General features: G+C 39.4%; 1 protein-coding gene across 2 annotated transcripts in view; it reads left to right on the top strand.

The window, feature by feature from the left end:
• DNAJC13 (DnaJ heat shock protein family (Hsp40) member C13) overlaps positions 1-13,237 on the top strand; it is a 57,029-nt gene that overhangs the window by 39,787 nt on the left and 4,005 nt on the right. For both annotated transcript variants that reach the window (XM_054815954.1, XM_054815953.1), the window contains 18 exons: positions 630-704; positions 884-1,003; positions 1,878-2,057; positions 2,950-3,117; positions 3,710-3,823; positions 4,091-4,207; positions 4,761-4,938; positions 6,011-6,102; positions 6,454-6,553; positions 7,026-7,100; positions 7,260-7,372; positions 7,777-7,946; positions 8,320-8,362; positions 9,284-9,457; positions 10,703-10,882; positions 11,139-11,279; positions 11,766-11,909; positions 12,732-12,831. In XM_054815954.1, coding sequence (XP_054671929.1) covers positions 630-704; positions 884-1,003; positions 1,878-2,057; positions 2,950-3,117; positions 3,710-3,823; positions 4,091-4,207; positions 4,761-4,938; positions 6,011-6,102; positions 6,454-6,553; positions 7,026-7,100; positions 7,260-7,372; positions 7,777-7,946; positions 8,320-8,362; positions 9,284-9,457; positions 10,703-10,882; positions 11,139-11,279; positions 11,766-11,909; positions 12,732-12,831 — 2,284 coding nt within the window. The remainder of the gene's footprint in view (positions 1-629; positions 705-883; positions 1,004-1,877; positions 2,058-2,949; positions 3,118-3,709; positions 3,824-4,090; positions 4,208-4,760; positions 4,939-6,010; positions 6,103-6,453; positions 6,554-7,025; positions 7,101-7,259; positions 7,373-7,776; positions 7,947-8,319; positions 8,363-9,283; positions 9,458-10,702; positions 10,883-11,138; positions 11,280-11,765; positions 11,910-12,731; positions 12,832-13,237) is intronic.

The following is a 13,237-nucleotide window of genomic DNA, read 5'->3' as shown; positions in this document are numbered from 1 at the left end:
TCAGTGTCTTTCCTGTAGTGAGTGGCCCAAAACTGAACACAGTACTCAAGGTGTGGCCTCACCAGTGCTGAGTACAAAGAGGCAGTCTCTTCCCTAGTCCTGCTGGCCACACTATTTCTGATACAAGCCAGGATGCTGTTGGCCACCTGTGGCTCATATTCAGCCGGCTGTCAACCAACATGCCCAGTTCCTTTTCTGGCAGGCAGCTTTCCAGCCACTCTTCCCCAAGCCTGTAGCGTTGCATGGGGTTGTTTGTGACCCAGGTGCAGGACCCAGCACTGGCCCTTGTTGAAACTCATACAGTTGGTCTTGGCCCATTCATCCAGCCTGTCCAGATCCCTCTGAGCCTTCCTTCCTTCAAGCAGATCTACACCCAACTTTGTGTCATTTGCAAACTTACTGAGGTATTAGCTCACATGTGAGAATATTATCAACTGTGAAGCACCAAAGGCTAGTACCAGCACTATGCAAAGACTTTTGCCCCTACAAACCATTTGAGTGATGCAACAGATTTTGTCAAACATTTCCCTTCAGCCATTAAAAATGTGTTTACCAGCTAATGTTTTACTTCTGCTAGGCTTTATTGGTTTTTGTTGTGACTGAACTTATGCATCATCCAATCCTCACAGGTATTGCAAGAAGCGTTTAATCGTTGTGTAGCAGTCTTGACTCGTTCTAGTAAACCAGATGATATGTCTGTACAGGTAAGTTGCAGCAACTTTAACGGATTGTATCAACTTCTCAGAAGACTATATGTTATATATAATGTATACACACTTATATCAATATTTTATATTATATATAATAAATATAGTATTAAAAATAGGTTTGTAAACATGCATTTCTCCTGCACTCAGAACCTATAAAATACTGCTTTTTTTAGGTATGTGGATATATCAGTAAGTGTTACAGCGTAGCAGCTCAGTTTGAGGAATGCAGAGAGAAGATTACAGAAATGCCTAACATCATTAAGGACCTCTGTAGACTACTATATTATGGCAAGGTAAGAGCTGCTTTGCTTTGTCTAAATGGGTATTTAACTGTTCAGTGTTGAGGGGAATGTTCTGCTTTTAAGGGAGATAAGACAATTGCAACAACTGATCAAACACTTCTATAAGATTCCAGCTAATCATTATGGGATAAGAACTCTAGTGCCTTGTTCTCAACACTTGTATTTGAATCCATTTAGTGGACTTAAAATACAATCATGATAAAGATTTAGCTACCTTTGCCTTTTAATTGACATATCTAGCTGATTGGTTTACTGTACTAAATCGGCAGATAAAAGTACTAGAGCTAGATCTCACATAAGCAGATACTCCTAAATCAGCATAAACTCTGGGAACAGTATTCAAGAAGTTCTGTTGCTATTTAGCTCTTTAGAACTTACCTCATGTTATATAAATGCTGAATTTTGTCTTGAACTTTTCATATGGGCTATGTGAAAACAGAAAACTGTAGAAAAAGACTAGAGAAAACAGAAGACTGTAAAACCAGATTATAGTAACTGACTGTAGATGCTTGTGTGTTCTTTAGTCCCTGCAGAAGGCATGTATTGCCATAAAAAGCTCACGTGGGAATCTCTGCCACCTTGAATTGTTTTTCCATCAGTTCATCAATGTTCCTTTCTAATCACATGAAACAACTATTCAAGGACTCTTCCTTGAAGGATGCTGATTAATTAGCCATGTTTTTTGGCTACCAGACACTTAACTTCAGCTGCAGATGTTGTTCTGTCTACTTCAATTTTTCATATCTATGCTGCTTAGATAGTACTCTGGAATTAGCAAGCTTTGGTTTTAAGTCTTTGTTTGGTAAGGAAGCCAGTTAGCTTTCGTTGGTCACAAGTACTAAGGCAAGCTTTTTTCCTCCCTCAGAATATACCACGAGTAGCTGCTTTGGGAGTAGAGTGTGTTAGCTCCTTTGCCTTAGACTACTGGCTACAAACGCACTTGTTCCAAGGTGGAGTTCTCTGGTACTTACTGGGTTACCTCTTCAACTATGACTATACGCTAGAAGAGAGCGGTATTCAGAAGAGTGAAGATTCAAATCACCAGGTAATGTTAACAAGATGCATGCTTTCAGACACCAATGCTTGTTGCTTGCCATCTCTTATTAACAAAATAAGTGTATTCAAATACTTAGTAGAATCATTGAAGTACATGAACAGTAATGTTAACAGAACAGCTTTGGAAGGGGATTTTTGTGCAATACTGTAAATACTGTTTGTTGTTTGGGTTTTGTTCTTTTCTCATGTTTCAAGTTCAAATGTTAAAGCTGCCAAAACCTGTAGTTTCCAGTAGACTTAATGTAAGAGATTATCTATAGTGAACAATAAAAAAGTGAATTTGTGCTGTCAGAAGAAAAAAGTTTTTTTTCTGAGGCTCAACTGAAGAGATTGTCTGTTCATACCATGAACTTATCTGAAATGCCTACTTTAAGACTGTATTTTCCCTTTGCCCCACAGCTGTGTAAGTGGCTTCACACTTCCATTTCCGTAAATGGTGACCCTCTAATTATGGCATTGCTTCCTCAGCTGCTGGATGAGATGAGCTTTGAACAGTCTATTGTAGTTATTAACTCTTGTTATCGCTGTCATAAAAGGCTTATTATGCTGATATTTGACTGCTAGCAGGAACTGCTGTTTGGTCAGAAGCTGTTACGCTAAATAGCTTCTGTAGCTTTCAGCTCATCTTGGTGCCCCAGTTTTTTCCTACTTATCAGTGCTTGTATCTAACTGTGTTTATTAAGCCCACAACACAGTGATCGTATTGTGCTGTTCTGCAGCACCTAGTATTTTATCAGGCATCAGTGTGTAACTAGTGATGCAGATAAAGAATACCAATTCTGTTCATCCTGGTGCAAAAGTGCTGAAGAACTTTCTGTCTATTCTGATACTTCTTCAGTAAGCTCTAGCTTTTTTTTTATCATTATCTCTGTGTTTTTCAGGAGGTAGCAAATAGCCTTGCTAAGCTCAGTCTCCTGGCCTTGAGTCGCCTTGGAGGGTATCTCTCTGAAGAGCAAGCTACACCTGAAAACCCAACAATCAGGAAAAGCTTGGCTGGAATGTTGACACCCTATATTGCAAGGAAACTTGCTGTGGTCGGTGCTACTGAGGTAAGCATCTCTTGGCCAAACTCTCTGGTGTTTTATGCTTCCATCAAGTACCTGGTCACTTCTAAAACATTGAACTCTGACCAACCTGATATAATGAACAGCAGTGCAATTTTTCTTTGCAGTTGGAGTAACTGCAAGGAAAAGAAACTGTTTCAGCCTCAAACACTGGACACTATACAATATAGTATAATATTTGCAAAACAAATATTTGAGCAAAGAAGTTGAGTTAATTGTTCAAGGCTTGATGGAGAGCAAAGGCTAAACTTCTTCCTAAAAGTGGTGCCAAGGAAGTAATCTATGAAGAGATACTGTAGATAGTTGCTGCTTATTGCCAAAAAATAGGAGAATCTGAACTAAGTGTGGCTCGAAGGAGAACAAAGAAAAATTAAACTATAGATTGTACTCTACCAAATACCTTACTTATACTGTTTTTTAGTATGTGGGAAACTTGACACTTTAAGCTTGCTTATGAAATTGGTCTAGTTGTTAATGAGATTGGATTAACTAATATCATGAAACATGGGATCATTATGCACAGTAATCAACAAACTGTTGTAAACATGTTACGTTATCTAAAGTCCTTATTTCTTAGACTCTGAAGATGCTTAACAGTAACACAGAGAACCCCTATTTGATCTGGAACAATGGGACAAGAGCTGAATTACTTGAGTTTTTGGAATCTCAACAAGAAAGCATGATTAAGAGAGTAAGATACTTTTTACTTTAAATCTCACTACTATTTCTTCAACTGTTGCATGTTCTGGTACATCCACTTGTAATGCAGTGCTATAGTTAATACAAGTATCCATTGTTGTCTACTCCTAAGTCACTTCCTTCTTAAAAAGAAAACAAAGAACCCTAAGAGTTTGCTTGTTTATTTCCTGTAATGTTTCCTGTAATGTTTCACTCTGTCTTGAGCTTCAGACTTTTGCTAATGCCTGTCTGAGCTTGTGCTGTTTATCTCTGCTTAAAGGGTGATTGTGACAAGAGCTATGGATCTGACTTTATCTTCAGTGACCATGCAAAAGAACTTATTGTGGGAGAGATTTTTGTTAGAGTCTACAATGAGGTCCCTACCTTCCAACTAGAGGTGAGATGTAGCTAAAAATCTTCCTATTGAAACTAGTATTTGAAATGTTACTACTTTCTGTTTGTCTGTCTGTCAGTGCAAACAGAATGGAGAAAATACAAGATCTTATGGAAATTTCTTTCAACATGATCAGCATGTTATGAGATATCTCTCTGTTGGAGCAGAATAAAAAGAACAATGAGTTTGTCATAACACGTCTGCTTTGGATGTCTTAATGTTTTTTCTCCACAAGCTTGCACTGCAGACACTCAGGTTGATTTCAGTAATTCCAGGAGGTAGTGATTCTGCCTAGTGGCTTTGCTGTCCATCTATATGTATTTGGACAAACATATACCTTAAGAGTGCTGTTGAAGTAGTGGCATCTTTTACGGGTATGTTTAGATATAAATAGGGCTAATGTGCTCCAGATGTTACAGTGATGATAGTAGAAAAGTATTTCCTGTCTGGAAGAAAGGATATGTGAAATGTAGGAAAAGTTATTTGGATACAACAGTATTTGCACTAGAAGAAAGTGTATCACACAGCTAAAAGTGCTCTCATCTCTAATTTAAAGCTTCCTAAAGCATTTGCTGCAAGCCTCTTGGATTACATAGGCTCACAAGCACAGTATCTTCATACGCTAATGGCAATAACACAGACTGGGAAAGTAGAGTCCAATCAACACGGAGATCGGTTACGGAGAGTTGAAATGGCCCTGGAGGCTCTGAGAAACGTGATAAAACACAACCCAGGTAGGCTTAAAACTGAACTTCCCTGATAGGCTTTCTTGTGGACAACCTTAAAAAATGCAGACCTCTCTAGTCTTTATCTTCTAGTGAGAAGGAAACTTGTTTTGCTGGCTAACAGACTTTAGCACTGTTGATAAGCCATATAGGCTTGCTTTTCTTTTTTCCTGGAGAACATTATCAGTAGATGTATTAAGTTTTGTGTGAAATCCAAGCCTCTTCTATTTTCTTCTCTGAAACACTGGGGTTTAACTCTAATTCTAGCCTGCTGTTTTCAGGAAGACTTAAACCTCTTGGATGATTCCGTAATCCTTCAAAGAATCTTTAGCTGATTGTCAAACTTCCTTGCATCAAAAAGAACCTGCTTGAGCTGAGTACTGCATGCTAGTAAACACCTGAAAATATGTTGGGGGAGCCTTATTAAAGCAGGAGGAGAAGATGCTCTTGAGAGTAGGCAGCTAATACCAGCAAAGATTTAGGGGCAGATATCAGTGTACAGACTGGAAAAGCCCAAGGCACATCATTAGGACGTTTTCCTACTGTATTATGCTAGTTCTAAAAGCAACTCATGTTACTGTCATGGTTTCTGATAATAGCTGGTTAGGCTGTTCACAGACTGGATTCTCTGTATTTGGTAATTACAAACCCTGAAGGCAGCTGTTGCTGCTGCAGGTAGCAACCCTGCTCTGAGCTGGGAGAATCAGAAAGGGCAAGTGTGTTTGAAGACAAGAAGTACTGATGATCAATAATAAATAAACTGAACTTGCTTAGTTGTCTTGTAAGAATGCAGGTAACTAGGTAGTCCAAGAACTAGCTCAGTTACGTGCCTCAGAGGGAGGAAGTATCCTCTCCTTTTGAAATATTGTTGACCTGAGAGTTTGTAGAAGCCAGATTAATAGACAGGACTTCATAATTTTCTAATTCTGTAGCAGGTGCTATCCTGTAGGAGCTGTTATAACTACAGTGGCAGACTATATACAGACATGTAGTCTTTAACACCTCTCTCTAGTGAAATGTGGGCTCGGGATGGCCTTCAGTGAATGCTTTGTCACAGAATAACTTATTTGGTGTCTTGCAGGTTCTGAGTGTGAATGCATAGGTCACTTTAAGTTGATATTCTCCCTTCTGCGTGTTCATGGAGCTGGTCAGGTGCAGCAGTTGGCTCTGGAGGTAAAAAAACCAAACCAACCAACCAAAAGAACCCCAACCCCCCTGTCTGGATGCTCTACATAATCAGCATAAACAAACCTGATTGTGTAACTGTTGGAGTAGCATCTAAAAAGTATCAGGATTGGAGTTCCAAGATGTCAGTTCCTCCTCAGAGGAACAAGGGATATCTTTTTGCCTGCGACTTTGCTCCTTTCTTCCCTGAGGTGACAAGACAATTTGGTGACAGGAATAAACATTGTAAACATTAGCTATATTGGCTGGTGAGGTGACTGACTTCATCATAAACTGCATTTTCTTGACGGTGCCTTAACAGCTGGAATATAATAAAGTGCTGTTTCTGATCTTTTACAGGTAGTGAACATAGTAACAAGTAACCAAGAATGTGTTAACAATATTGCTGAGGCAATGGTTCTTGCTAACTTACTGGCACTCCTGCATTCCTTACCTTCAAGTATGTATCATAGAATTATTAGTCTTGCAAGGCAAAGGGTTTCCAACTCAGAAATTAATTAGAATGCAGCTGGCTGAGCTTACACTGCGTTTTAGGTTAAAACAGCATTTCAGTGGAGATGATTTCAAAAAAAATGTTCTATGTAATCTGGTTATCTTAAATGTGTGAGCTGAAATATTTGAATTGCAGGTATTTGAATTGTTTGAATTGCATAGTATTTCATTGACTAATTCTTTTAGGGAATTTAGGTAATGGGAAATGATGTCTTACTTAAATGTGTGATTGATTTGACATTCCTTTAACTAACTGAATTTAGCCAGAAATCCCTAGGTTTGAAATTGTGTGTGTACCTCTACGTCCTTCTCATAAGCTTTACTGCAGTTTTGATACAGCTTTCTGTTAAGATCAGTTTAGTTCATCTCTGATTATAGTCTATATGGCACAAAGTTCTTAGTACTTTCTATTTTGACAGGTCGGCAACTCGTCCTTGAAACTTTGTATGCTTTGACATCTAGCACAAAAGTAATTAAAGAAGCCATGGCAAAAGGTACAGTATTACATTGAAGCAAATGTTTCTGCAACACTGGACTTAAATACAGTGGCCAAATTTTACTCTTCCCTTTAGAACGATCCATGTGGAATCGGTGAATTCATACTACTTGTGACCAGAAAAATAATTTGACTATTTTCCTATCTCTTTGTACAGGTGCTTTGATCTATTTACTAGATATGTTTTGCAACTCAACTCATCCGCAGGTCCGAGCCCAAACAGCAGAGCTCTTTGCCAAAATGACTGCAGATAAGCTGGTGGGTCCAAAGGTAAGAATCTTAACAGGTCTTGTCGGAACTCTTGATATTACCAGCCTCTCTCAAGATAGAACAAAAATACCCTCTTTTGTGACTGAAACATTCATGTGAAGGGTTTTTCAAAATGGGTAATTCTTAATCTGTGATCAGACTTGTAGAAGCAGTTGTCCTTATTATAACTACTATAAGCAGTTTGGTTTCCATTTGCAATGACTTTAACTTTAGATACCTAAATTTCAGACCTGTCATTGGCTATCACTATTTAAAATGATAGCAGTAGTTTATTTTGAGATGTTGTGTTCTAGTGGTTGGCAGTATAGCACTACAAATAATTGGACTTCCTGGAGTTCTGTATTTTTCTGGGCATTAGTTTGCCATATGGTATACTAAATGTCAATTCTGTTCACCCCTTCTAGGTTAGGATTACACTAATGAAATTTTTACCTGGAGTCTTCATGGATGCCATGAGGGACAACCCTGAAGCTGCTGTTCATATCTTTGAGGGAACTCATGAAAATCCTGAGTTAATTTGGAATGACAACTCCAGGGAGAGAGTATCAACAACAGTTCGAGAAATGATGCTTGAGTATGTGGAGACCTACTGACTAAGTGTTTTACTGCCTGAGATGCTTTTAGTTGCAATAAACCAGAGTTGCTGTAGAAGAGCTGTCAGACAGAGCTCTGCCTGTAAAAAGTAGAATCCTTGCAAGCCAGGCTTCAGTGAAAAGCAACTTGTTCGCTGTTTGTATATTGTACTTGTAACTCAGTGATGCAAGTGTGGTTTGTGCACAATCCAGGCATTTGCTCGCTGCTATAAGATTTGGGAGGGGCTTACAATGAGCAGAAAATGGGATTTAGAAACTGGAACTACTCCACAATGATGGAGGGAGACTGAGGTGTCAAGTAGGGAAGATGACTGCTTCTTTTACTGCTCGTTAAAACTTACTTTCTTTTTAAAGGCACTTTAAACTTCAGAGGGACAACCCTGACACTAACTGGAAGGTAAAAGTATACTGCTTCTGCTTTGGGTGTGTCCAGGGAGACTGTAAGCCAGCTGACAATATATGCATGTATGTAACTCTGACAGGCTTTCCTCTTAAAGTACCAACAGGAACTCACTGCTGTGCTAACATAACTGTTTTAATGTTGAATTAATGCTTTCATTACTACTTGTACCTTGAAATCACACACTTTATTGGCAATGGTTTTGCCGGTAATACTCTGAATTTTCTGATAGTTCGGGTCATTCTAAAACTTACCAAAAGTCAGCAACAAAGGAGAATACCAGTTTGCTGGAAAAAGTCCTATCACTTATTACATAGCTGTAGTAAACTTGCTCTTGGTAAATGTTCAGGAACGTTAGTAAGCCCCTGAGTCTCAAATGATTGTCTTGAACCTTTCCATCATTATCAGGTCAGTCAGTGAGATGTTTCAGTCTGTAACATTTCCCAATATCTGTGAAAGGCCAGGCATCACTTTCACAACAGTGGTCTAGTTCAACTTAAAACAACTCCTAAACACGTACAGGATGGCTGTTTTGATGCAGGTGGAAACTGGAAACTTCCCTAGGTTGATTGGTGAGAAACCTTCCCCTGAAGGGTACAAGAAAGAAAGGAAAGGGCTGTTTTATCAGCCTTGTTGCCGGTACTTCTCTTGAATTTGTGTTTACCACTAGTTGCAGACTCAGTTACTTGTGTTCTTTAAAAGAAAAGTCCACTGTAGTAGTACTACCTGCACTGTTCTTTCTACTCTCACTTCTTACCTTGTGTTTCTTCAAGGCGAAGCATTCATTGGTCTTGCACAGCTCCGCTGCGGAGAATAGTTAGTTCAGTGACCCTTACTGCTTAGAGTCGTGATGTTAGAGAAGCAAGTACAGCTCTCACAAATACCTTTGTCAGTAACTCCTACTTTACAATTCAACAGCTGCCTGAAGACTTTGCTGTGGTGTACGGTGAGGCAGAAGGTGAACTTTCAGTGGGAGGAGTCTTCCTAAGGATTTTTATTGCCCAGCCGGCCTGGGTTTTACGGAAACCAAGAGAATTTCTCATTGCACTGTTGGAAAAGTTTACTGAACTACTGGAGAAAAATAACCCCCATGTAAGATGACTTTTCTGATTCTGCTTTTTAAATTTGCTTAGCAGTCCTAAGCTACTTTTAGTATCTGATTTAGGTTGGATATTAGGAAAAATTTCTCCACCGAAAAGGGTTGTCGAGCACTGGAAGAGGCTGCCCAGGGGAGTGGTTGAGTCACCATCCCTGGAGGCACTGAAAAGACCTTTAGATGTGGTGCTCAGGGACATGGTTTAGCGGTGGACTTGGCAGTGTTAGGTTAACGGTTGGACTCTATCTTAACAGTCGTTTCCAACCTAAATGGATCTAGGATTCTCTGATTAACTTCAATTCTCACACTTTCTTTCTCACACTTTCTTCCCAATGTGGATGATTTTTTTTTGTTTGCTTTCTGACTCTGTAAAAGCATGTAGATATGTTTAGGCAACTTCTGAACATGAGCTTTTAAAGTCCCTGAAGCCACAGAACTAGCCTCAGTAAGTCTTAGAGGCTTGTTTTGTGGTAGAGGTGAGGCTTACCAAATGGAGTGTCTCTAATTAGTCCATGACTGACTGACATGAGAAAATGGCACTTGTTCTACACTGCCTAAAAATTTTCAGGTCTTGACACTCCTAATGTCCTTCTGCAAAACTAATTTCCCACTCTGGTGTAAATTACATGACCTATACATGATTGCCACCTAACAATTAGTGTAACGTAGTAGAACTAATGCGTTATAGTTTGAATAGGAGCAGTGTTCAAGTCAGTAACTTAATGATTTTACGAAAAACTGAATTTTAAACAGTATTCAGACTCTGGATTAGACTTGCATGGGAGGAACTAACTTGCACATGGAATAAAACAGACATCTTTATTACAGAGATGTGATAGCAGTTGGTATAGGCATGCAGAATACAGTGCTGCTGCACAGGCTGCAGAACCCTTAAGGCATTCAGGGGTCAGCCTAAATGTCTGTGCTGTCATACTTCCACCAAGCAAGTTAGCACATGTGCTGCTGTGCAGGCAGAGGCTGCAGCAAAACACTGGCTTCTGTAGATACTGGAAACAGCGCTTAAACATTTCTGTGTGATCTGTGTTCATGAAAACAGTGAATGTCTGCCATTATTCTAAACTTCTTATTTTAACAATTTCGAAGCAAAGTGACATGATAAAAAGCACTAGGGGGAAAAAAATCTATAATACAGAGCAAGTGAGAAATGTTGTTGTTGTTATATGGTGATAAATTATACTTTACTAAGTTATATTTTTCTGTTGATTTTTGGTTTTCTGCAGGGGGAAACTTTAGAAACCATTACCACAGCAACTGTGTGCCTGTTCAGTGCCCAGCCTCAGCTAGCTGATCAAGTTCCTCCGCTTGGTCATCTTCACAAGATAATCCAAGCTATGAATCACAAGAACAATGCCATTCCTAAAAGTGCCATTCGTGTCATACACATATTGTCTGACAATGAGGTACTGAATCATTTACGTGCTCAAGGGGAGAAAAAAAGCATAACTGGAGTTATTTGTATTGCTTTGTAGTCTTCCTAGAAAGTCATTATTCTAACTATAAATACTGTGTACCAGATGAGGAGGTACTTACTGCTAGTTAATGGGGAATTGATAGATTAAAGACACTGAGAAATTTGTAGTCTTATCTGACTGTTATCTGCTATTACTGTCAAGCTTAGCATAAAATACAGTGCTCTGGATGTTTCTGTCTCTGTAGCTTTGTGTTCGAGCAATGGCATCGCTAGAGACCATTAGCCCTCTCATGAATGGAATGAAAAAGAGATCGGATATAATTGGTATAGCCTGTGAAGCACTTAATCGAATGTTTCAGAAGGAACAAAATGACTTAGTAGCCCAAGTAAGTAGTACAATCTCAGTCTGTAAAAATGTGATATTTTTATATTTGGGGATCTAATCTGCTCAGAGGAACAGAGGTACTGTTCAACTTAAGGGTGCAGGAGGCTTTCCAGAAGCCATCTAACGTACTTTTCATCTGGAGAAGTCAGAAGCCAGTCCTTTATCCAAAATGCAGACCCATTCAAGGAAGTTACCTGAACATTGAAGCTTAATGTGTAGGATAGTGGTGGCTTGTGTCTGCTGAGAAAGCATAACATTGGGATGCCAACTAATTCAACTGAGTCTACACCTAGACAGTGCAGAACTGCTGGACAGTATCTTTGCTTTCTCTTGTATGTATTTATACAGCTCAGGACAAATTGATTAGCCTAAACATGCTTAGTAATAGCTGTTGGCACTTTCTGTTCACACTAATACTAGTCATGTAAAACATCTGTATGGGACTTCCTAGTCCATTTTAAGACAACTCATTTGAGTATGTTTGCAGGCTTTGAAAGCAGATTTGGTCCCTTATCTTCTAAAGCTGCTTGAAGGTATCGGTCTTGAGAACCTGGAAAGCCCATCTGCAACAAAAGCTCAGATTGTTAAAACTCTGAAATCCATGTCTCGCAGCCTGCAGTACGGAGAACAGGTAAGTACTGACAAGTCCTTAACTGAGCTTTGCACACTTGGAAGATTAACTCTGAACGTCCCTTGTTTTAATCTTATGGCTGTCCTGTGCATTGTTCTGCCTAAAACTTTAACATCATGTAACTACAAAATCCTTACGGGTTGGAACGTCTCCACCCTCTTCTTGTGCAGAAGTCATTGGTTCAATGCATGTGAAGAGCACTAGTGAAAAAGGCAAATGCCAAGTGCAGAAATGTTCTATAAGCTCATAGGCTTCTACTAAGAACTCTTCAGAACTTGTTAGAAATGTAAATGCTTTTTTGCTTACTGGATAAATACTGTTGTAGACAACTGCAGCAGTGTTGTGGATGTATATTCAAGTTGGTAAAATTTGTCGTAATGGTGCTGGTTCTTGGTGCCTTTCTCCTACCCTTGTGTTGAAAGCTTTCTCAAAGGGAAGGAAACTGGAGATAGGGCCAACTTGGAGCAAAAACCTATCTCACTATGGTATGGGAAAAGTCCTGTTCTGCCTCAGTTCTAGGTGCATGGCAAGTGGCTCCTTGCAGGGTGATTTTCCTTCTCACCTAAGTGAGAAGTGAGGGAGAAAATCAAGCTACTAAATGACTTTTGAGCCTTCTGCATTATGTGTTCAGCTGCACAATCCAAATGGAAAAAGCAAGTTGCTAGAGTCTCCTTGGAAAGCAGTCTCCTTGTGTTGCAGCCTCACTACTCCATGTGATTTGGTAATCTCTCCACAATGGTTTGGGTCTAGAAAATGAGTTTGTTCCCCTAGAACATGACAAATGTCACTTGCTCACTGTGTTAATCTCTTCAAATACTGTAGGTAAATGAAATTCTGTCTCGTTCTTCTGTGTGGAGTGCCTTCAAGGATCAGAAACATGACTTGTTCATTTCTGAGACGCAAACAGCAGGATACCTCACAGGTTGGCAACCCTTTCCTATCTGTGTCCTGGCTCATACTGAATTGTTACTTAATTGTCAGACTTGACTCTGGAGATAGTGTTTATCCTCAGGATCTAGTGCCATCATGTGGCCTGAACATTCAATGCTGTAAAAGTACAGTAAGTTTTAAAACGTGTATCAAAAGCCACACACTTTCTTTTTGTGGTCGAGAATGTATTTCTGTGGATAGCCTTGCTGTACCTACCTACAAAATATCAAAGCAACGGAATCTGGACACTGGCAAGTCTTGCAAGTACCTTGTAGTGACAAAGCAGAGATATAATTGGAACTAGTGAATGACAGTAACTTTTCACTTTGTCTCGGGATCAATCTCCTTTTAGTTCTAGAGCAAATTGTTTTCCAAGGATGGGGGAGGAGGAGTAAACT

The sequence above is a fragment of the Grus americana genome, chromosome 2 (assembly GCF_028858705.1).
Source record: "Grus americana isolate bGruAme1 chromosome 2, bGruAme1.mat, whole genome shotgun sequence".
In the NCBI taxonomy this organism is placed as follows: domain Eukaryota; kingdom Metazoa; phylum Chordata; class Aves; order Gruiformes; family Gruidae; genus Grus; species Grus americana.
Note: the sequence above shows the minus strand (reverse complement) of the source record. Positions and strands in the feature narration are given on the sequence as shown.